The following is a 25,445-nucleotide window of genomic DNA, read 5'->3' as shown; positions in this document are numbered from 1 at the left end:
TATATAATTTTTTAATACTAATTTGGAAATATAGAAACATTTTGATTAGCGCTATTGAAATGATTTAAAGGTTACTATGCATTATGTTCATGTTTTCATTTACTTGTTATTTTTTTCCTAACAGTTTTAACTAAATTATTACAGTTCTGTGGAGAAAGGTTCATATATAGGGGGCTTTAGATATAAGAGCTATTATTGAGTCTGAGACTCAAGGTGACCCCTTGGGTACTAAACAGATTATATAACCTCTGTCTGTCATTCTTAAAAGAATGCCTGACACCATTTTTGTGGTAGAACTGGACCATACTTAACTCACTTTGGCCTACTTGGAAGAAAGAGTTTCACCATGGGTGTCTTTAGCTCAAGTAATCTTACTCAGAGCCCAAAGGCTTTGCTTTGCTTTTTTTCTCTTGGAAATCAATCATTTTTATTTATTTCCAGGAGTATGAAATAAAGAGAACAAAGAATAAGCAGAGCTTCAGGATTTTATTTGTCTTGAATATACCATTATCCGTGAGAAGGGTTTTATAGGAATATTTATTATATAAAATGTATATTTTATATTTTTAGGCTTGTGGTTATTTTAATTTATAGCTTTAAGCCAAACTGATTATGATTTTCTTTTTATTCTTCTATGTATTTTCCTAACCCTGTTAATAAAATTAAATTAGATAAAAATAAACCCTATAGCCAATTGACAAGAAAGGAAAACACTCACTTTTGGTGATCACCATTCCATCTGTTGTGTGCCAGGAGCCAACAGAGAAACAGATGGCACCTTGTTCAACCCTGTTTATATATATAACACTTTTCTTTTGAATATTTTATGTGCATTAATATATGATTGTTTTCAATATATTATTCTGTAATTGAAAACAAATACTTATTTTTAGAGTATGTATAAACTTTATATATATATGTGTGTATGTGGAGATATATATATATATAAATTTGTATTGAAGCATTTTGAACAGCTGCCAGACAGCTGCTGGCATTTATTCCTGAGTATAAATCTGAAGATATTTAGCTTGACAGAGGTTTTCAAGGTTTTATTTAATTGTCCTAATTAACATTGAATTTGGAATTTTGCTCAAGAATAAATATTTTCTCTGTATAAATTACGTAGGGAGGCATTCCTTATGTTTTATCTGATTACATAATGACTTATTTATTAATTGTATATATGAATGTTTATCAGTCATCAAAAAGATAAGTGTTAAATTTAGAGAAGCAGTGCACAAATGAATATGTGAAACCCATCATGATATTAAATATATCGAGGCACTGTCCTTTAGCTTTAAATTTAGTTCATTTGTCAAATGAATCATTCTAACCTTGAGAAACCATCATTCATCATTCATCATTAAAGTAACCCCAGCTCTAAAAAGTTAATTTAAATTTGTTACCTGTTTCCCAGCCCAAATGAATGAAGTTATTGAAACATTTAAGTATTTGTTTCAGATGAATAAGCTATTAAAATGATGCCTGATTACTAAAAATATTTTAGTCTTTTCTAACTTAAATATATTATCTCTAATATCATGTCATTCTCTACATGGATGTTTTTTATCATCTCCTGTCTTCAGGTAAATAGACAAAGAGCCAAGTGATCTGAGTAGCTCAGATTGCATTGTTCCTTAGGGAAATAAAGTTCTTGAAATATAATAAAACAGAAAAAACATAGGAATGTGTCAAAATTTGGAGTGAGTTTCAAACTTTCATTTACTTTTAATAGATTAATATTTGCAAAAGGAAACACAATTTGGAATTGAACCCTCAGTTGATCATTTAGAACTTCTAAATAATATATCTGTGTTAAGTTCTGAAACACATACGTGTTAAATAAAATTCTTCCTTCCACATGTTATTTACAATCTGCTGTTTTATCTTCTTTCCAAAATAGTGTCAGCCTCAATGTACACCATAAAATAAACACCTGGTTATAAATACTTCATACATCTAAGATGGGACAAGTTCTCTGATAATTGAAATTTGTTAGATAAGCCAAATATATTTTTGTTTTTACTTTTGCTTTTTTGTGTCATTTCTTCCTCTTTTTAACCTCCCTTACATTTTCTTACTCATTCAGGGGGACCATGTTTAAGATAGTTGATCTGTTATGATCATAGGCAATAATGAGTTGTCATGCTTACAGTTGCTGCTGCTTCATTAAAACTAGAAAGAAACAACTCTCAGCATGGTCTTAGTTGGAGGATTTGGTTGGAAGACTTGGTTGAAGAGATATGTTTGAATTAAATCCCCTTATTTTTTCCTTTGGAAATATTAATGGTGTGATAAATGATAAAGAAGCTTGCTATAATTTACTTTGGTAACGGATCATGTTAGTCATTATACCATATAGGGTAGCAAATTGGGTAGAATAGAGTGTTAATTTGAGCTACTGAGGTGTCCTCTCCATTGGGTATAATTCTCTAATTTGTTTCAAAATGTAAGAATTCTCCATTTAGGCATTATGATGTTATAGTTTAAATATTTAAGTGAAAGCATTTGCTTTCTCATGATAATTTTGCTCAACTCCACTTGGGATTAAATTATTAACCTTGGCTTTGGCATGTAAGAAAAATAGCTGAATTAAGAGTTGAGATACCCGGGTTTGAGATTTGCCTCTGTTAGTTATTAGCTGTGTGATCATCAAGTTACTTCCCTAGATCACTTTTTCAAAACTCTAAGATGCTGTAATTTCATAATGCTTGTAACATAACAGCTTTTTCTGGCTAGATTATTTATGTTGCCTATATTTAGTTATTTAAAATTACTATAGGAAAATACCAATGATCACCATTTGGTAATAAATGCACTTAATTTAGAATGACCATTTTAGGTAATTATAAATATTTTCATTTTAAAAATAGCACTTTAATAAAATATATACATATTTATGAAAGAAGGAATTTATAAATATGGAGAAATATAACTATGCCGTTGTGTGTTAGGGTTGCTCATTGCCATTATTATACCTTATGATACTACAGTATGGGTAGGAAAAACTTCCAGTTGATAGAGTTGTTCCAGATGCTGGAAGATTTAAAGTATTAATAGAAATGGTAAATAATTTGTGAACTTTTAAAAGAATTGAAAACATGAATTTGGAACTTTCACATATATACTTCAAAGATTAATTAGATGATTCAAAACTAAATGATTCATTTGCTATTTTATTACCCAAAGGATGAGTTGAATGAAGAGAAATATGGGAATGTGTGAAGGCCTTTTGAGCATTCTGAGATGTTTATAGAACTAAAATGAGTAATTTGAATATTTTCCCTTGATGTTGGTTATTCTGATCACCTTTTTGAAATGCCCTATATACATAAATTATGTAAAATGAAAATAGCCTACTAGAGAAGGAAACAATAATTTACCCTCTTTGTCAGTTGTTTTATCATTTGTATTATCTAGCATAATCATTTAAAGAGTTTCAGTCTAACCACTTATTTATTTTATTAAAACAAATTTATTGAGCCTTTATGTAATACATACTGTATTAAGTTTTATTGGGTTTAGAAAGATGAGTATGACATGGTCCTTACCAGTTTTGGGATGAACTGTGTTGGGAGACAGAAACTGAAGGGTAAAGGTCAGGAACGTCGCAGAAGGGAAAGATGGGTATATAATGAGCTAGCCATAAAGTTTTAGTTAGAACTTAGATAGGTATTGTCAGTATTAAGGACTCTTCCATACTGATGTTCTCAAACTTTTAATACGTGTGTGACTTACTTGGGGATCTTGTGAAAAGGCAGATTCCAATTCAGTATGTTGTAGTGAGAATTAAGATTCTACATTTCTAACAAGTTCCTAAGGGATGCCAGTGCTTATGAGTGGATCCATGATTGACCTTTTGGAGAGCAAGGCTCAGTGCTGTCTTTGGAAGTAAGAATAGATGTAGGGTCTGCATTTAAAGACTTTTCTTGGATACAGTCTTACTTTTTCTTCCTAATTCCTTACACAATGTAGTTAAAACATACTAATTGGCATCACAAATGTAAATGAATACACAATCTATAGATTTACTTTTTTTGAATGATTAATTTAGTCAACTATTGGTTATCTCAGGAAAGATTAAACAGCCTGCAATTAGCCATGGTAGTAAATGACAAGAGACTCTATATTGTGAAGTATTGAAATGACAGTAATTTAGGAAAAAATTTATGTATTTATATTAGACAGCATTTCTGCTTAGAATTTTTTGGTAACTACTCTAACCTGGGAATGTTCTTTGAGCTCAACACAGGAGTTTGTGGGTGTGGTGCCTCTTTTCTCTTACAGTCTTTAAAGAGCAGTGGTCTGTTTGCACATGGGATTATAGATCTACACAGGCTGTGCTATGTGGTTGGAGATTTTTAACATATTAGCTGCAAATACTTTTTGTATTTTGCACGTTCTTACTTTTAAGCATTTGGATGTTGTCTTTCAAATGGTAAATGTGTTCTGAAATATAGGATGTAAATTTTAACTAAGTTTAAAATAAGTCAATTATATCATGTTTTATTTTAACTAGGATTTGGGGACATCTGAGATCTTTTCCTTCCATTTTTTAAATGACCGTTAAAAATCGAATGTTTATGTTACACAAACATGTATGCGTTTATGCGCACACATTTAATAGATGTATGAATCCAGGTTTAGCATTTCAGCTGTAGAAATCATATACTATAAGTTAGGAAAATTTAAATGTTCTGCATAAATCATAATTGTGACATAATATGAAGTATTGGAAAAAAACTCTTCAGACTTATTTTTCCTATAAGACACTTGTGCTATTTAAAAGTAAAGTGCTATAAAGTGTATTTATCATGTTTTTATTTACTGTTCATAAATTACAACAAAGTGCAATAGAGCAATATAACATTAATTAGAAATACTAAGTTAACAAGTGTTTAACTTAAGCATTAATATTTAACAGAGAAATTTTATTTTTATTATTAATTAAACATTAGATATTTTTGTGGATTTTTTTTTCGTTTCTTTTCTCTTTTCTTTTCTTTTTTTTTTTTTTTAGAGAACCAGAGGACGAAAACGGAGCTTCATTCCTGATGAAGAAAAACATGAGGTTGGACTAAGTTAAGCATTCTTTTACGTAGTCTAAACTTTCTTACTCAAAATTATTTCAGTTTTCTTCATATCCTGCTTTTGTTTTATGTTTTGTTTTGTCCTCACTGGTATGGCAGGAAAGAGTTCCTAGAGAGAGAAGACAAAGGCAGTCTGTGTTACAAAAGAAGCCCAAGGCTGAAGATTTACGAACTGAATGTGCAACTTGCAAGGGAACTGGAGACAATGAAAATCTTGTCAGGTAAGTTGGATGCTGAGACCTCGTCTTTAGGGGATTAAGGTTCCTTTTCATGATTTTCTTATCACAGATATATGGGGGGAAAAAATCACAGTATAGGACCTTTCCTAAAATCTAATTTAGTGGAAATAGTACTTACAAAGCAAATTTTATCCACTTATTAACCTGCCATATGTAGTTATTCTTTGGATTTAGATGTAATATTCTGGATTTTGAACATAAGAGAATTTTTCTTTTTGACGAGGGAAGTTGACAGTATTCTATACTGTATAGAGGATGCAAAAACAATTTGATTCAAACACTTTGTATTAGGATTATTAGGTTTTATATCATAAAACAATAAAATTACCAGCATGTTATCTGTTATAAAAGTTGAAGTTTATTAACAGTAATGATAAGATATACTTTTATTGACCTGAGTTTTATTAGCAGTTCCTTACTGTTTATCAAAACAAATGTGTTAAATGCTTCTCTCTTATGAAATAAAGAAAGGTGAAAAGATGGCCTAGATAGATTTTGTTTTTTGTTTTTTGTTTTGTTCTTTGTTTCTTTGTTTTGTTTTGGTACTTTTTGTTTTTTTTAGCAGACATAATGCTAATCAGGAATCTCAGCTGACGTTGCACAGTGGCTATTCCTGATGGTCCAGATACTGCCAATTTTAGCCATTTGCCTCTTTTGCTGAGATGAAGAAATTGCTCAAAGCCCATCTGGGTGAGATGGAGGAGTGGGTGGGTGAACAAAGGAGACCATATTTAAAAGAGGTATCACTCTTTCAAAGGATAGTGACACAGTCTTTTAGTATGTTAAGAGAACCCTTTCTGATGTCTCTCAAAATTTTTCTTTTGATAAACCCCTATTAAATTAACTGAGGGCACAGAAATCTAATGTTTCAAAAACAAGAAATCAATAAAACATATATTAGTAATGTTATAGTTTTTAAAATATTTGCTTCCAAAATGATATCATTTGTCATTAAAATATTATCTCTATTTGTTTTAATTCCTCAAATAAAGGCATGCAGTTTTAAATTTTGTGAGTTTTTTATACTATCATTGAAAAAGATGAGAAAATTAAAATTCCAGTGAAGAAATATGAAGTGCTTCAACAAAGTTAAGAAAGGCTATAACATTTGGCCATTGTTTTCTGAATGCCATGAGAGCACACGTAGAGGTTAAACTCACTTAAATTTAGGATAAAGTAGTTCTAATATCAAGAGATACACATAAATAATTCTGACCACAATATAATTTTCCGATTTATGTAAAAAAAAAAAAAAAATCCCAAGCATGAGCATACCATAATGGAGTACATAAAACAACAAAAGAAGAAAAATTAATAAACAAAAGATAAATAAAACATAAAAATAATCTAATATAGTGGACAAAAATTTATTCTAGAGGAAATTTCCTTGGGGTTGATGGTGGCAATGTTGGACATGATCAATTTGAAACAAAAGTTAAAAACTTAGCTGGTTATCCTCTTTTTAATTATTTGAACCTATGGAAATATCTACCCTCTTATTTATTATTGTTTAATATAGTAGAGTGATTCAGGCCTTTTTGCTATTACAACTATACATTTTCACTATATTTTTATTTATATGGTTTTGTTTTTGAAAAAACCCAGGAAATAAATACAATTATTATTTTAAAAACTACTTTATAATAAGAGCATCTTCAATATATCATAATTTAGTTGTCTTAAAATATTAGGTACTATCTTTCTTTAATTGTTGACAAGAGTTTTGAATATTAGTCTTTCCTCTCACTTATTAGTTTCTGTTACAAATTTTCGTTCCTAATTGCATTATTATAACATGCCAGTGTCTGGAATTTTGTGAAAGTCTTCTGGAAGGTAAAGATATTTTTGTTACTTTAGAAATGGTGGATATACAAAGTCTTCTTCCTTGGTTTTGCCTTATTAAGAAGATAGCATCACAGATTTTCAGCCAAGGTTTTAAAGAGGTAATGAAGAGGGACTTAAATGTTTTATAAATACTATATATTAATGTTTTTGAGGACAAAATAAGCTGGATATAAAGCAATGCCGTAAAATGTTTTATAGTTGTAATGTGATTGTTTTGTAAAAAAAATACATTCAGTTTAAGCACTATTGCTCTTGGGTTAAAGAATTTTATGTAGAATTTAATGTGTTTAAAAAGGTAATCTTATAAGCTAATATCTGCCATTTCCTTTAACATCACTTTTATTTTGTAATTGGCACCATCATTATTTGCAAATCTCTTAAAAAGTCCACACTTTTATGATTAAGTTGCATCTTCAATATTATGTACACATGCAATTCTTTTAATTTTAACTTTAATTTTAAGACATTTTAAATTGGACTTTATTTTTTCTAAAGATATATTTCACTGCTTGGTCAGAGATACAGTTGACTTATTATATTTGTCTGTTGGGTTCTCTTATAAGATTAAATTTCTTGGTTTTGTATTTGAAAAAACCCATTATTTAATTAATCTTTTATTGAATATATATTTTCTTAGGTTTCTTTGAACAAATGTACATGACTTACTAGAACCTGCTGTTTAGCAGCTGTGATTTTGAAACCACACTTCTCTATGTAATTCAGGCTATATAAAAAATTACTTCTTTGTTAGTTATTTGTATATATGTTTATGTGAATTTACATGTATAATTTTTTAATATCGTTGGGAAATTGTGTTCAATTTGTCAGTTAACTATAATAGGTTCCAACTGTTGTTTTCTGTTTTGCCTCAAGTTTTTCTCAGGTCTTTGGCAAACAATTTAGTATTTCTATGTTTCAGTTATTCCCTTTATTATACATGATTGAAATCATATTGTGTTCCATTAGGGATTTGAGTGATAGTAAATTCTTTCTGTATAAAATAGTTTAAGGAAGTGATATTGCTTATTAATACAAAGGACACATATGTGGGCTCTGAAATGAGGGTTCCAATGGTAAATATGTTTCATTAATAATAAATGTTTATTTATTTTTTTTACCTTTCAGAGAATGTGCATGTCCTATTTTTGTATATAATTATTTCTAGAAATTGAATTTGTTGAAACTTGTTCTCTAAAATGATTAGACTAAACTATTTTCATTAGACATGGGAAATATGAAAATTATCAAGTTCTTAAAGAGAAAGATGTTTTACAGTATCTTAAAGACTTTATAAAAATAGTGCTTCCTTTTTTGCCATCTACTTTTTAAATTTAATTAAAAATTACCAGGGAAGTTTCCAATTAAAAATATATTTCTTTATGTTATTTAGTGCAATTAAATGCTAAAGACCAAATTAACTCTGTCTTGAAATTGTAAGGTTTTTTAAGGTATTTATCTTTTTGTAATGGATTTTCTTTGTTGGAAGTTTTTATGGGCCCACTTAGTGATATCTTATTTGTTCTTATTTCCACAGTTCTGGTACATAATACTACTCAACATATGCTTGCTAACGATTGATTATGCCATATAAGTAATGACTGTTTAATCTTTGCTTTTAATATAATTTATTTCTAGAAAAAATTGGTCACTAAAGATAAGCATTTGATGAAGATGTTTAACAAGCTCAGTAAAAGAGGATTGTTTTTATTGTCACTAAGGAATAGTAGATGATTTTTTTCTGTGTATTAAGTAAGGAAATAGGAACCATAGATTTCAGGTGAGTTAGTTGATGCTTCGATGTAAAATAGAAATGAAGTGCTTCCTCTCCTTGAACGGACTTGATTTTCAAAAGATATATTTTTAGGGATAGGTGGGCCTTTATTTTCTCTAAGTCTTTATCAGGCTATCAAATTAGGAATAAGACCAAAGCTTTAGACCTCAAAGTTTTAGACCTCAAATTTTATCTTAACTATGTAAACTCAGTGTGACACATTTTCTTACTTAATGGGGGATAGGAGAGAGAAAAGAGTTCTTCTAAAACTAGGAACCTTAGCATCTTTAATTTTATTTTCTATTGTAGCCATTACTCAGAAGCATTGAGGGTAAGAAGTGATCTGTGAAGCTATTTCTGTTTTGTAGCTAAATCCAAACTATAAAATGCTTGCTATGTTCTCCTCCTTATTTGAGTATATGGCAAATACTACAGGTATTGAACCATTTTGGTTACAAGAACTGAATGTCTGGTCTCTTAACAATGTTTTAGCTTTTTTATTTATTTCACATTTTAAACATCTGGATTGTGAGTGGTTCCCCCCAAAACTAAATTTGATTGTATCAGTTTTTAGAAGCACCAGCAAGAATTCATATTTATCAAATTTTTATTTCAAATATTAGTATCTTCAGTTATTCAGATTTTTAATTACTTTTTCTGTTCTAACATGTATGGAGGAGGCTTCTAGATTTTCCGGATCATCTTAAAGGGATATTTTCTCCCAGAGATTTGATAGATTAAAAGAGTAAAACTAAGATTAGTTGTAATTTTAGTTATTATATTCTTAGATTGTCAGATCACTTAAAATGGTTTTAAATTACTTAAAAAAGTGAAACCTAATTTTATCTCTTTTAAGAACAGTTAAGACTGCAGTTGATAGATTTCTCAAAACAAATAGAATGAATTTTTTATTTTAATTATATACTTGCTAGTTTATTGTTTCTTATGCAGTTTATCACATAATAATTACTCTTAATTAAATTTTTATATTAATATAGGAATATGATTGTAAAGTGATGGTACAAATATGTGTATTATTTGGATACTTATAAAGTAAAACAGAAACAAATATGTTTTAAAGCAATTTATGTCTTCTAATAAATTTTAATGTATTAAAAACAGACATTTTCTGCACAAAGGCATTTCTGGATAAACTTCTATTTCTATTCTTTACCTCTACCAGCAATTTCAAGGATAGTTTTCAGGAGTTTTTTGTTTGTTTGTTTGTTTGTTTTAGTTTTGTCTTATATTCCTGTGTCAGTGATTAATATAGTGTAATAACTATATTCTAAAGGATTGTTTCCAAAGCTTGGATTTCTAATTTTCTTTCCGTTATATGTAGAAAAGTGTATCCCCTCATGTCACCCTGATAGCCTTTGTGATATAACTCTTTAAGTTTGACTGCTTTTATATCTGATATATGTTTAACTTGACTTTTCTCTCTTGTAAGTATAACCGTATTAAAGGCATGGTCTCTTTTACTTATCCGTGTATGGCTCCATGTTGTTGCTCCAAGTCACTGAACAAATAGCTGATTAGTGACTCACATACTTCATAGAAAGAAGCATTAAGGAATCATTGGCAGGATATTAAATCTTCTTAATTTTTATGTTAGATTTAATATAAAAGGCAAAGATAAAATAGCATATCAATTGTCTCAGAAGACATGTAGACTTCCTGTACCTCTTAGCCTCAAGAAATATGCTGCTTTACTCTTTTAATAGAGTTCACATCAAAAAGGAAGAAAAGTCTGGAATTCTAAACCCAAATTGATGAAGCATTAGAAATTATTTGAAAATTTGAACAATATAATTGTGACCTCTTTGAACCTTTTCCTTAGGTTTTTTTAATTCTATATTTATACATTTACCTTATATTTTAAATAACTTTTATAGAGACAGCTGCTTTTTAAGGAAATTTTGTTATGACTGCCAAACAATATCATTTAAACTTAAGTAAAATTAAAATTCAAAAAAATTAGGAACAGATGTTTCTGCCACATTTTGGAGTATTTAACATAATTATATCTCTTTTGAAAAAAAATCATAAATTTATATTTTGTTTAGCAGATTACTTTTTGATATTTTTAAAAGAGTAATTACCTTAAAAGGCCTCCTTTAGTTTTGAAAGCTTAATTTATTATTTTTGAAACACTGGTCATTTTCATTGTATTAAGTCTTAAAAAGCTACTTAATTGAATCAGCTTAATACCAGAAATAAAACTATATAAGAATGCCAATATTTAAAATGTTCACAATGCTAGAATGTGTAAGGAAATCAGCCTGGGTGTCGATTAACAAAGATATTTTTTCCCTTTCTTATAAAGAAAAGTAGAGGAAAAAGCAAATACTACAATGATTTAAAGTTTAATAATATATCTTCCTTACTGATAATATTTTAAAAAATATTTTGATATAATGTAATCTTAATAATTTGGATGTAAACAGCAAAAAATTAAAAGTCAAGTAAAAAAATGGTTGTACCTAAATAGAAACTAAATCATATGTACTTTGTTTCAATGTTTTTAAATCCAGACTTTGTGAACTACATAGAGTAACAATTCAACTAACTTCCCTAACGTAAATTTCGAAAGTAATGATGAAATGATGAAACAAACTTAAACAATTTCATGGAAATACTATTTCCGTTTATTAAAATTTATTTATAAATTGCTTTGTTCAGTAGTTCTTTAACATTTAGGTTTTCAGAACAATATATTTACCTATTTGTTCAAGCTCAGAATATATAGGAAGTAGTTTCAGGTTTGCCAACCCAAACCACTGCAAAAAATAAATCTACCTAAATTCAAGAGTTTGTGTGTGTGTGGTAAAAGTTACATACAATGATATGCATACATGTTAAGTAAAAAAAAATTCATGAATTTTAACAAAAGCATGGACTCACATAACTCCCATTTCTATTAAGGTACAGAACATTTTCATCACCCCCCAAAAGCTATGCCCTTTCCCAGTCAGTCCTTCTCGAAGGCAACCACTTTTTTATATTTTTCACTATGTTAGTTTTGCCTCTTATAGAATTTCACATACGTGGCATTTTAATGGGCGTTGAGGGAATCCCACTGTGGTTCTAATTTGCATTACCCTGATGTATAATGATGTCCAGCATATTTTCATGCACTCACTGGCTACTTGTCTTCTTTCTTTGTGAACTAATTATTTTGCTTATTTTTTTAAAAAAATTCAGGTTTTATGTTTAGTATTGAATTGTAGGAGTCTTTACTATATTCTGGATGAGTCCTTTTTATAGATATATCCAGGCTTTGTTTTTCAGTTGTATATTCCTTATCTTTGGCCTGCCTATTTGTTTTTCTTAATGGTGTCATTTAAAGAGTAGAAGATACTAATTTTGTAGAAGTCCAATTTAGCAACATTTTCTTTTATGATAATTGCTCCTATTTTCCATCTAAGAATTCTTTTTCTAGGTCCAGGTCACAGAGATTATATCCTTTTGTTTTCTTATAGAAGCTTTGTAATTTTAACTTAAATTGAGATATGGGACCCATCTGATATTAATTTTTGTTTACTGTGTGAGATAGAGTTAAGGAAGTTTTATTATCCCATGTGGGTTTCTAGTTTTTCAGAACCGTTGGTTGAAATGCTTGCCTTACCACATTAAGCTGCTTTAGTGGCCCTGTTAAACATCAATTGACTTTTTGAATGTGGATCTATTTCTAGACTTTGAATTCTGTCCCATTAAGCTACGTATTTATTCTGTGTCAGTACCAATTGCTTTGGCTGTTGAAGCCTTGTATATAGTAAGCTCTTTTGTTATTCCAGATCCTTTGCATTTGCATAAGTGTCAGAAACAGTTTGTTCATTTTTATTAAAAAAAAAGAGAGAGAGAAAGCCTGGATATGACACCAAAAAGAAAAAGCACAAACAGATACAAGAAAAATAGATAAGTTTATTTCATTCAAAATTAAAAAGTTTTGTGTAACAAAGGACACTATCAGCAGAGTGAAAAAGTAACCCACAAAATAGAAAATATTTGCAAATCATATCTCTGATAAGGGGTTATTCAGAGTATATGAAGAACTACAACTCATCAACAATAAAAAAAAAACCTGATTAAAAATGAATAAAGTACTTGAATAGACATTTCTCCAAAGAAGATACAGACTGCCAATAAGCACATGAAAAGATGTTTATCACTAATCATTAGGGAAATTCAAAACCACAATGAGATATTATTTCAAACCTATTAGAGTGGCTATTAGAAAACAAAATTGAAAAACAAGAACAAAAATTTAGAAAATATCAAATATTGGTGAGGATGTGGATGAACTGGAACTTTGTGCACTGTCAGTAGGAATGTAAAATGGTGTATCCACTATGGAAAACAATATAGTGATTCCTCAAAAAATTAAAATTAGAATTGTCATATCCAGCAATTCCACTTCCAGCCAAAAGGTGGAAGCAAGCCATTCATTGATGGATGAATGGATACACAAAATGTGATATATATGTACAGCCTTAAAAAGGGCAGAAATTCTGACACATGCTATGACATGGATGAACCTTGAAGACCTTATGCTGAGTGAAATAAGCCAGTCAGAGAAGGACAAATATTATATGATTCTACCTAATAAGAGGGAATTAGAATGGTCACATTCGTAGAGACAGAAAATAGAATGGCGGTTGCCAGGGGCAGGATGACAGGGTAGTTTGTGTTTAACAGATGCAGATTTTCCGTTGGGGAAAAAATGAAAACATTCTAGAGGTGGATGGTGATTGTTGCACAACAGTGTGAATGTACTTAATGTCTCCAAACAGCACACTTAAAATGGTTAAAATGATAAATTTTATGTTAGATGTATTTAACTATAATTTCTTTTAAAAGAGAAAAAAAAAAAGCCTACTGATTAGCTTTGTGTTGAATACATGGAAAAATTTGGAGAGAATTAACGTTAACATCTTATTGTCTTCCAATCCACAAATTTGGTATGTCTCTACATTTATTCATATATTTTTTATTTTTTCCTCATCAATGTTTTAGTAGTTTTCACTGTAGAAGTCTTACATATATATTATTAAATGTATTCCAAAGTATTTAATGTTTTTTGATGCTATTGTATAGGAAAAAATTTAATATAATTTTTAATTATTTATGCAAGTGTTTGAGAGCTACAAACCAAATAGAAAGTTACAGTCAAACTTATTTATTGTAGTAGCATAAGCAAGAAGCCAAACAGGAATGTTGCTGGCTTCCCAAGTGTTCAATTTTTCCCCACTAAATATTACTGGATAAGAGTCAAATGAATCACTGCAGGCGTGGGAAGGGGTGAGGCATTAATGTCTCTGTTGACTGAGCCCTGAACAAAAGGCTCTAGCTATTTTATGGACCCAGGGGCTGGGGTGAGGAGCTGGAGGGCTAGGAAAGAGAAAAGTACTGAGTCAGTGAATAAGTGTCTTTAAGACCCTTCAACAAGGAGATTTTGGTGGAGATGTGGGAGCAGTGTTTTAGTCTAGCTCTTCCTTTCTACGTAATGAGGCCTCAGAATTGCACCAACCTTGCAACCCTGGAATAAACCCCTCCTGGTCATGAGGAGTTGTTTCTCTTATGTATTTTTCGAATTCATTTGCTAGTATTTTGATAAGGGTTTTGTATCTCTATTCATGAAAGTATTGTTCTGTTAATTTTTTTTCTTATAAAGTATCAGGTTTTGTTATTAGGTTATACTGGCCTTCTAAAAAGGCCTTGGAAAGTGTTCCCCCTCTCTCTCTTTTTTTTTTTTTTAAGCTTTTGTTTAAGATTAATATTATTTCTTTGTCCAATTTTCATTGAATTCCTCAATGAACCTATGTGGACCAGAGTTTCCTTTGTTGGGAGGTTAATAATTCAATTTTTAAAATAGATATAGAGCTATGGAATTTTTTTTTTTGTCTTGTGTTAGTTTGGGTAAGGTGTGTTTTTCAAGAAATTTATTCGTTTCATCTCAGTTGTCAGTCTCATCTTTATTTGTGCTTATCCTTTGAATGTACTACAATATTTGTTTATGACTTTCTATTATAATATTTGGATCATATTCTCTACTCCTAAGATTAGGTTAATATTACTTTTTTTGTCTGTTCTTCCTGACTAATATAACCTATAATGATGTTTTTCTTGCTTTGATGGCCTTTGTGACCTATATAAAGTCCTACATTATGCTGTCATCCACTTGCTTGGAAATCACCTGTGAATTGTTTTTACTTTTTCCACTAAATACGGGCAGATACTTGGTCCATTTTTTCATGATGGTTCTCATAGTCTAATACAATATGGCACAGGCAGTAAATTCAAAATAAATTACTTACTAATGCATTGCTAGATCCATACACATTTGCAGCTTTATACAACTGTTTATAATCTGAGGGCAAGGACATTTCTTTAAATAGTTCCTGATTGTTTTGTTTTACTTTTTTTAATTTAAACATTTTTAATTTTAAAAACGAACTAAAAATAGTATATACATGTTGCAGTCAGGCAAACAAAAAAGAGTAGGTAAGTAATGGCTTTTGATTGAGGATTTCTTCATTGAGAGTTTGGAGATCTCAGCTAGTCCAAACTTTTCATTTGGCAAGTCACTTAATCTCTGTAGATCTCAGTTTTCTTATTTGAGGAGACGACCTTAGTCTATATCATCTTTGATGTCCTATGCACTAGCTCTGATATTCAAAGATTATGTGATATTCCAAGTTCCCAAATCCGTTCTGCCCATTTGTTAACATTCCATCGCAGGCTTTTCTGTAAACATACTCAGTAGAATCTCTTTCTAGGTTACTCTAGTAGAAAATGATTATTATTATTATCTTTTTGATTCGGTCTCTTAAAGCAGAAGCAGTTTTCTCGTTGCCCTGTCATTTAGCTAAACAAAAATGGAAAATAAGTGAAACACCTACTTCCTTTGATAAATAGCAAATATTTCTTTTTAAAAAATAACTATATTGAAATCTAATTTTCATACCATAAAACTTCAAAAATTATAAGTGTAGAACATAATGATTTTTAATAAATTTTTAGAGTTGTTCAGCCATCCAATTTTAGAGTATTTCCATCCCCTCAAAAAGTGCTGTGCCTGTTTATTGTCAGTCCTAGCTCTCACCCTCAGCCCCAGGCTGTCGTCACTGGTTCCTCATAGTCTATTCCTTTCCTGATCTACTTTTGTTTTTCATCTTAATATTATTATTGTATATGTTTCTGGTTATATATAAATTAGATTGTTTTCAAAAATTTTTTAACACATTAAAGGCAACAGAGATTCTTTGCTTGAACAAGCTTTAGCCAGGTTCCTGAACATTCTAGGCTCATTCATCTGTAAAAGCCAGTTTTAGCATGAACCCTGCTAGGTCAGTTTAACCAGAACCCCCGACCCTTAATATCTCAACACCCTAGATATTTGATCAGGTTCCTCATCTACTACCTTTCCCCAGGTGATGTCTGATCACACTGGCCTGTCTTCAGCAAGAATTGTTAGATCAGTTTACTCAGAACTCCCTTACCTCTGATGATTTCTCTTAGTAATTTTCTGTCCACTGATTCCCACCCTGCTCTTTGGGTATAAATTCCCACTTGCCAAAGCTGTACTCAAAGTTGAGCCCAGCTTCTCTCCTCGGCTGTAAAAATCCCACTGTAGCAGTCCCTTTAGCTATCATGATAGTCCTGAATAAATGCTGCCTTACCATTTTTAGCAAGTGTCATTGGATATTTTTTTCTTTAAAAAGGAACTTCTAATTAAACTAACTGAACTCAGTCTTGAAATGTGAAAAACATCCCATTTTATTTCTTAGTCAACTCAATATTTTTAACATTGGATATTAAAAAAAAGAGGCCTGCTAACTTAATGCGAAAAGCCTAAATTTTATTAAATTTTAAAGTCCTTTTGCATTTTTGGAGACACATGTATAATGAATGATTCTAAATGAAGATTTATACCTACTCATTTAGGTTTGAAACCTGTTTCTGTTATTTGTAAACTCTGCCTTTATGTCCCCTGTGGCTTAGTTTTCTTATCTGTAAAATAGCAATAATCAATAGTACCTACGCCATACTTTGTTGGAGGATTAAATGAGATAAATACAATTAAAGGGCTTGGTACTGTAGTTAGGGAAATATAAATGCTCATACATGCGAACAACAGCTGTAATACAACACTTATGTAAGGCTTACTATATAGCAGGCACCTCATATTCATATTAAATCATTTAATCCTTACAACTACACTATGAGCTAAGCAGTATTATTATCTCCATTGAATTGAGGAAACTCAGGCATAGAGAGCTTAAATAACTTCCCAAAATTAACAGAGCTAGAAAGTGGTGGAACTGGTACCTAAATCTAGGCAGTCCAGCTCCAGATCCTATGCTCTTAATACTGTACAGTGTCAGCATAATTTACATTTTAGCTGCCTGGCTTGCCTTTAGTAAATGTATTTGTTGTAGGCTAAATGATGACATCCCTTTCAAGATTATATCTGATGGTTTTTTTTTTCACTATTTTATGGGGTTTTCAAGATTGTACATGCTATATAGTATTAGACTTCACTGCTATAATCTTTATTCTTCTCTCCATGCTATTTGATTTTCTTGGACTTTAAAAGGATTTATTAAAATGTACTACTTTTCCTTTTTAACTTTAGACGTTATCAAATTATTTATATTTAATATTGAATGAGGAGCATAGCACTAATAATAGATGTGACTTTTGTAGATGTTATGTCTGGGATATTTGTTTTTAAGGAAATAACTTTGCCCTTTTTGAGAAATAAGATTATTTTTTCAGTTAATTTTAAGATATGTTAATGTCTAAGGGGTATATGAATATATTATGTTTATGTTGTCTTTATGTTGTATGTACATATTAAAATGGTATATATGAGCATATTTAATTCACATATAATATATACATTTAATATACAAATATATTAATTGAAGTTGCTGTTTGTGAAAATCTGTGATGCTATCTATATTTTTTACTTTTTTGGTCATTAGTAATTTAAATTGTGATCATCTATTTACTAAATGCTTTTGTAGTCCCTATGTCTTGCTTGAAGAACAACACACATCATTGCTGTAATTGTAGATTGAAGAAATCTCTGAATATACAGGCAGAATAATGTGAAATTTTAGAGAGGTGAGTATTTGTGTTAATCATCAGCTGTGCAAAAAAAAAAAAAACGCAAGGTCACAAGCACATATATTTACATTTTGTGAATTAAATTTGGAGATCATATAACTCACTTATAGTCAGCCTCTAGATTACCTGTGATCTGATGGGTTTTGTTTTGTTTTTGTTTTTTTAAGAGGAGAGGTATAAATGAGTAGAACAGTACAAAATAATAAAGAATTGCAGTCCTTTGAAATTTAGTTAGCTTAGAAAATGATAACATTGTCATTTTAGAATTTTTATAAAATAAGTGTCAATTTGTTTCTTAGTTGAGAAGTTTTGTGTCAAGTCAATTTTTCTTCAGCATACATGTAAATGAGAGTTAAATCTCAGAAGTACATAACCTCAGAATTACATAACCTTAGGGTAGTCTTTTTCGGGTATTGTGTGTGTGTGTGTGTGTGTGTGTGTGTGTGTGTGTGTGTGTGTGTGTGTGTGTGTGTGTGTGTGTGTATTTTAGTTAACACTGGTATTTGAACAGAAATGTTTCACATTTCTATTTTGTGATTACGGATAGAGAGGAGAATCTATCAACTCTCATTTTTTCCCTCCTTTCACCTATTCACTCATTCTGTAGGTGTGGTATATGTCATTAGTATAACTTTAATTTTCCTCTTAGTTTTGTTGACGTATATGGATAGGTTGTTAATTAGGAAAACCATGGTGATAATTTTCTTGCTTACTAAGGGACAGTCTCTCTCTCTCTCTCTTTCTCTATCTCTCTCCCCTCCCCCCCACCCCCCCTCACTTTGGGCAATGGTGGTACATTTAATATTTTGAAAACTTAATAACTAACCAAGATTAATGGTGGGGAGGGCATAGGGCTGAAATTGAGAGGCTGGAATTTTAGGTAAGGCTTTGCCAGCAAGAGGCTGTGTCACCATGAGGAATGCAGATAACTTTTCTGGGAAGCAGTTATTTCATTCATAAAATGAGCAATGTATTAGATTGATTTGAAGATCCTCTTTAATATTTACATTCTATGATTTTATAATATAGGAATAAAGAAGGGAAAGAAATTTGAAATGAAAAACATCTAGGTTTTTCATTGAATAATTTACAGCATAAACCTTCCACACTTTTAATTGTGCATTTAGCCCATAATATTTTTCGAATTTCCATTTCAGTTCCATATTTTATAGATCATAGCTTACAAAAATATGTGAGTTAATTGTAAGGCAGCTACTTTTCATTTTTATTAATTGAGATGTAGGTTTATAAGGAATGGTTTATGGTAGAAATTTTTTTCTTTTAATCTGAAAAGTTTTGTTTTCTCCTTAATTCTGTAAAATAAAATGTTATAGATTGAGCTTTTAAATAAGGTAAAATATATTTGTAGATAATAATTACATGTGATCTGGGTAAGTATAGCATTTCTTATACATGTTCTCATTTTATAGTTCCTGATTGTTTTGCATATATACTATATGGTTTCTTTTCATTTTAATTCTTAAGATTTTTTCTTTTAATTCTTAATTTATTTTAATCTGTTTTTGTGAAACAGTTTCAAGGAGCAATTACATTTATGCTAAACTGGAATGAATGAAGATTACTAATTTTTAAATTTGCTCTTCCTATTACAATGTACTTAATAGGACTTAAAGCTAAATATCATATGCCTATATATAGCTCCCATTTAAAAGGAGTTTCTTTTAATTCTGGTCTCACTTTCTAGACTGACCTCATGTATTATTAAGAAAATACATAATCAGGAATTAGATTGACATTGTGAGATAACTTAGTAGCTGACTTTTACCATTACACATAAACAGCACACTTATTCTAAATCACAGTATCACTTTCAGCCAGATAACCACTAAAATCACTGCACTGTGGTTTCCTGAAAATGCCATAATCCTTCAAATGCCACATTAAACCAAGAAAGAAAACCATCAGTAGTGCCTGCACAGTTCTGTAGAAGAATGAGCCATGAACCAAGTGAAAAGATGTTCAGGAAGAACAGTAACCTTTTCCTTGATGTGTGCATTTCCCATTACATTTTTGACACAAAATGTTGCAAAATGATTTAACGTTGGCATTTTGTTTTGCTGACTCCTTTTTTTTTTTTCATTAAAAAGAAACCAAAGTTAGGATAGGAATGTAGGGAAGAGTGACCAAGCACTGAATTCTATTATAGGAATTCAAAGTGAATAAAAATGTTTTAGGAACATGGCCTTTTCCCTTTTACATTGTATGTTAACCGTGATATACAAATCATTTAGTTCTAGTGTATCTTCACAACGATGTTATTTGCTCTTTAAAGTTAATGTTTTTCTCTGCTGTCATCCTCCTCTTCTTTTTTCCTCCTAGTAACCTTGATCATAAATGACATATCAATAAATCAGGAAAGCTTTGTTTATTAATTACATAGACAGCATCAATTACATATAACCCAGAAAGTGTCCTGCTTTCTGTTGTCACTTTGAATGTATGTTACTAGAACTGATTATACAAGAAAACAAAGTATGAATAGGCTTCAGGATCTGAAAGATCAATGTTTGTTAAATTTGACAGGATACATTTCTATTGGAAATGAAGTTATAAAGTCATCCCACATAAAACTAGTACAAAACTTATTTATGCCTATGAAAACATGCGGAGCAAGAGAAAGTAACTTGCCAAAATACAGTTTGTAAGACTTTTGTTTGCAGTATTGGATTTTCACTTTTTGTATTGATATGCAGTGCCTGAGTATAGGCTCAGTCACACAATTATTTTAAAAAGAAAACAAAAATACTTAAGAATTTATTTGATACACACATACTTCTTAGTATCTCACTTAAAAATGCATTGGATAGTGTTTGACTAAATACTACTTCTGTTCCTTGCCACCCCCGGTATTATAAGAATATTCATAAAAGGTGCAATTACAATTAAAGGAATGGAAATTTAACTTGGAATTTCTCAGTCAGTTGTTTCTTTTTACCCACTAACTTTTTCAGTAGGAAACTATGTCACTCTTTAGGAACTCTGTAAGTGTAGATTAGATTTCGTTTCCTAATAAAAGTTAACTCTGCTGCTTTTTCTTTCAAATGTTACAAAATGGAAGGATTTACTTTGAGTTCAATAATTCTTTATCTTCATTTTATCTTGTTTAATTTTTTGCAAAAAAAACTGTTATCCAGATCAAAAGAACTGTTCAGGATAATATGCAGTATGGATATATATCCCCATGCTTTCAACTAAAAATGACTTAAGGGCTTTGTTAGTGATATAATTAAAGTATACCTGCTGAGCTAGTTCGTTTGTTCCTTCCTTCCTTCCTTCCTTCTTTCCTTCCTTTCCTTCCTTTCCTTCCTTTTCTTCCTTTCCTTCCCCCCAAACTCCCTAGTCAGTCTACTCATTCACTTACATCATCTGGTCATCATCATGACCAGAAAGCCACAGAAGTCTGTTATACAGAAATAATGTTTTCCTAAGAATTTCACATAGTAGGAACTCTCAGTATAGGTTTACCCAGTAAGAATTGTAAAAAAGGAGTAGTAGCCAGTAAAACCAATGGGGCTGCAGAAGAATGGGTAGGTTTAAGTAAGTAGGGAAGAATGGAGGAAGGCATTTTCCAGAAGAGAAGAGAGCTAGCTGTATGTGCATAGCCAGGAAGATGGGATGTTCTTTTATGGCAATAAGTAGATTCAATCAGAAGTCGATGGAAAATTAATTGATGTAAAACAGAACAATTTGTGGTTGTTTGTTTGAACTGTAAAATTACATAAGATGTAAAAATATATTTTATAACTTGCTATTTTACAACTATTACTATTTGTTAAAAATGTAGTTAAAAATAAGTTACACAACTTAAACTTCAGAATGTTCACAAAGAAAATAAATTCACACATGCACATATATTCTGGCAAAAATAAACCATTAGTAAAATGGTTTGGCATATACAGATAATCTTTAATTTTATAGATAATTAATGGTGTACTGGGTTAGAACACATTTATTAACTTATCAGATTGATTTTTTTAAATACCAAAGCAATATATGTTGTTTATAATAATTTATAAATGACAAAGGTATAAAGAAATGTTCTTCTCTCCCTACTTACTTACTCTAAATCCTGACCCTCTAAGATAACAGAAATTGCAGTTTAGTGTGTAATCCTACATGCTTCTATGTGCAAACAAAATATTCAGGGCCTATTGGCCTCCTCTCTGTCTTTCTCTCCCTATCCATTTTATTATAGGTTTTACTTAAAACCTTGTTTTTCCAACTTGAGAACACATAATGGACTTTTTTTTTTTTCAATATAGAACTAAACCAGTCTTTTAAATAGCTGCAAAGTATATCATATTGTGTATGTATCATGATTTATTGTAGTACTTCCCTATTGATGGAAATTCATTTTTTTGTTTGATATCTATCTCAAAATGAGTTTGCTAAGACAAAATATATGTTTTACATTTCATTAATAGATACTGTTATTTTATTTTTCAATAGAAACTAATGTGTGAGGATGCCATGGCACAGATATTTGACAATCTAGTGGATAGAAATCGGCATTTTGATTGTATTCTGTGACTATCTATGAGGTTGGATATTTGAACATTTATTGATGCACCACTGGATTTTCTTTCCATATCCTCTGCTTCTATTTATATTGAGGTGTTTCTCCTTTTTTTAAAAAAATGAGTTTATCACGTCTTTGTGTAAGTTGTGAATATTTTCTTTCAGGGGTGTGTGTGTGTGTGTGTGTGCATATGCTAATAGTACTTTTTGCCAAGTCAAAATTTTAATTTTTATATGTTGTGATAGTTATGTCTGAAAAAAACTAATCTATGGAATAGTTGGCTATCTCATACTATCTTATACATTACTAAGGCAGGCATTACATATTGTCTTTGCCCTTTAGATGATCTATATGCAGTTTTACTTAAATATTTTTAAAGATCTGCTGAGATATGTCATTTAAAAATAATTTTTATTTTGTTTTGATGTTAGCCTAATAAAAAAGTGTTATTTTGCTTTACTAGAATGTTATATTCTTTTGTTGATTTAAAAACATAATTTATTAGTTTTCAGAGACTGATTAATTTTTAAATATTGAGACTTCAAATTTTAAAACATGTTGAATACATGTTTGGTGATTGATTCCAAAAGTAACACTTATTGTTTCTACTGAAAAATTCAGTAATTTAGAGTAAACTCTAAATTGCTAAATTTAGTGGCATTTTCTTTTTTTATGTACTCATCATATTTAGTTTCATTTCAGTGTTTAACATTAGTGACCAACCTTCCTTCTTAAAACTTTTGGTTTTCATAGAGCAGTCTTTTACTACAGTTCTTATTGGTAGCAAAACAGAGGTTAATATGCTTCGATTTTGGAACCAAGTTATTTAGTATTATATCCTCACCTAACACTTAATTGTGACTTTGAGTTGGTTATATTAATCTCTGTGCCTTTTTTTCCTTATTTGTAAACTGAGAGTAATAAACATTTCTACCTCAGAATCGCTGTGAGGATTAAATGAATAGAAATATATATTGGTTATATGCTTTCATCAACTTTCTCCTAGTCTTTTGCAGTAACCAGTACCTTCACTAGCTTCAGTGTCTCTAGTCTCTGTCTAGCTGTCTGAATGAATTTGTTCATGTTGTAGTTAAAATTTTCCAGAAGCTTCTCATTTCTTGCAAGATAAATCCAGAGTTTACAATATGACTTAAAAGGTCCTCCAAACCTCCAGTCTTTTTATCTTTATGACTAATTATTCACAGCTCCAAATGACCTCTATTTAAACCATAGCAAGCTATTTTTTCTTCCGAAAACTTTCCTGTTACTTTGATGTCATCTTGCTTTTACTTTAATATTATACCCTCTTATCTAACATGACCTCCCCATTTTCTCTGGAATGAGGGCTTCTCAATCATTTATATTTATTTTATCTGTCTTGGTCAATCCATGATTCTTAGTGTATAAGTACCATATCTTAATAATTAAATGAATTTATTTTAATACTCCCAGTCTAAGCTTAGTGTTTATCACATAGTATTCCCTTTACATATCTGAAGAGAATAAAGGATCTATATATTTTAATTGTAGTAGTTCTTATTTAATATTTTCAGAGTGACAATCATCAGATGTTAGTGGGAAGTAGCCTAATTTATTTTTATATACAAAACATCTTGTTTAGATTGGGATGGTAGTTTCTGTCATTCTTTATTTTAATATAATTATTGTAGTAATTCAGTTTATTTTTTATGGCTCTATTGTTCTTCTGTTAGTTAAGATATATTTTAAATTCTTAAATGAGTTTTATTACCTTACTATTCTTCTGTATTTCTAAGGATAATACCTATATCATTAAATCCGAATTATCTTAAATCTGGAAATATGTATGTTGCCATTAATTTTTGCTAATTTTGACTGCTTGGGTAACATGGAATCAGCTAATTTATATTTGACTATATCTTAATCTAATTTTGGTCAGAATGGAGGAAATAAGGCTACACTTCATTTTGTAATGTGTAACTCTCTGGGTCTCCTTTTCACTCTTAACTGAGAGAAATTTGTTAACAGGTCGAGAACTAATTTTTCTTCCTGGGGTGACTCCATGACAGTAGAAGCACAGTACCTCTTTACCTGTTGTTTTTGATTGGTTTGTTTTGTTTTTTGATATAGGTACTTTGATATAGTACCATATTCTGTTGCTTCGCTGCAATGATTAGCTTCTAAGGAATCTTTACTCATGCAACTATTTCTTTTAGTGGCTCTTGCTGACATAAATTAGATCTACAAGCTATCTGTCCCCAGAACCCTTCTCATTTGGAAATCAATCTCTAGGTGATTTCATTCACGTTCATAGCTCTGTGTGTGTGGGTGCGTGCGTGCGTGCGTGCGTGTGTGTGTGTGTGTGTGTGTGTAGACACATATATAAAACTAACTCTAGCACTCTTTTCTAGTATTGGGTAATCATTTTAAATATGTAAGAAGAAAGTCAACTATCACTAATTTAGGACAGTTCTAATGATTTTTAGAAGTTTAAAGGAAGCAAAAATAAAATAAAATATACATCTTGAAACTAAGAAAGATTATAAATCAACTACAAGTGACTGGAGGACATAATTTTACAAGTTTTATAGTCCTAACTTCTGGTAGAATACCACTTACTTTGTTTTCTTCAGTATGAAATTTAACTTTGCAAAATTATTATTAAATTCAGAAGGATATTTCTACTGGTTATACATATGCATACAACAATCTATTTCATGGTGTGAATATTTTACAAATTGTCAGATGTTTCAGATGCTAACAACTAATGAAAATAACACAATATGTTTTTTATTTTAAGGCATTTTAAAGTATATTTTACAAATTTAGTAATATTTTTCACATAA

At 30.3% G+C, this 25,445-nt stretch overlaps 1 protein-coding gene across 11 annotated transcripts in view; it reads left to right on the top strand.

Moving 5' to 3' along the window:
• Positions 1-25,445, top strand: part of PHF14 (PHD finger protein 14) — a 178,882-nt gene that overhangs the window by 65,481 nt on the left and 87,956 nt on the right. For 8 of the 11 annotated variants that reach the window (XM_023532940.1, XM_023532945.1, XM_023532939.1 and 5 more), the window contains 2 exons: positions 5,021-5,071; positions 5,190-5,311. In XM_023532940.1, the coding sequence (XP_023388708.1) occupies positions 5,021-5,071; positions 5,190-5,311 (173 nt within the window). Of the gene's footprint in view, positions 1-5,020; positions 5,072-5,189; positions 5,316-5,891; positions 6,632-25,445 lie in introns of those variants that run through there. The other 3 variants (XM_023532950.1, XM_023532949.1, XM_023532951.1) reach the window with 3 other exon arrangements.

Source organism: Pteropus vampyrus, unplaced genomic scaffold (genome assembly GCF_000151845.1).
Source record: "Pteropus vampyrus isolate Shadow unplaced genomic scaffold, Pvam_2.0 Scaffold4, whole genome shotgun sequence".
NCBI classification, from domain to species: Eukaryota; Metazoa; Chordata; class Mammalia; order Chiroptera; family Pteropodidae; genus Pteropus; species Pteropus vampyrus.
Note: the sequence above shows the minus strand (reverse complement) of the source record. Positions and strands in the feature narration are given on the sequence as shown.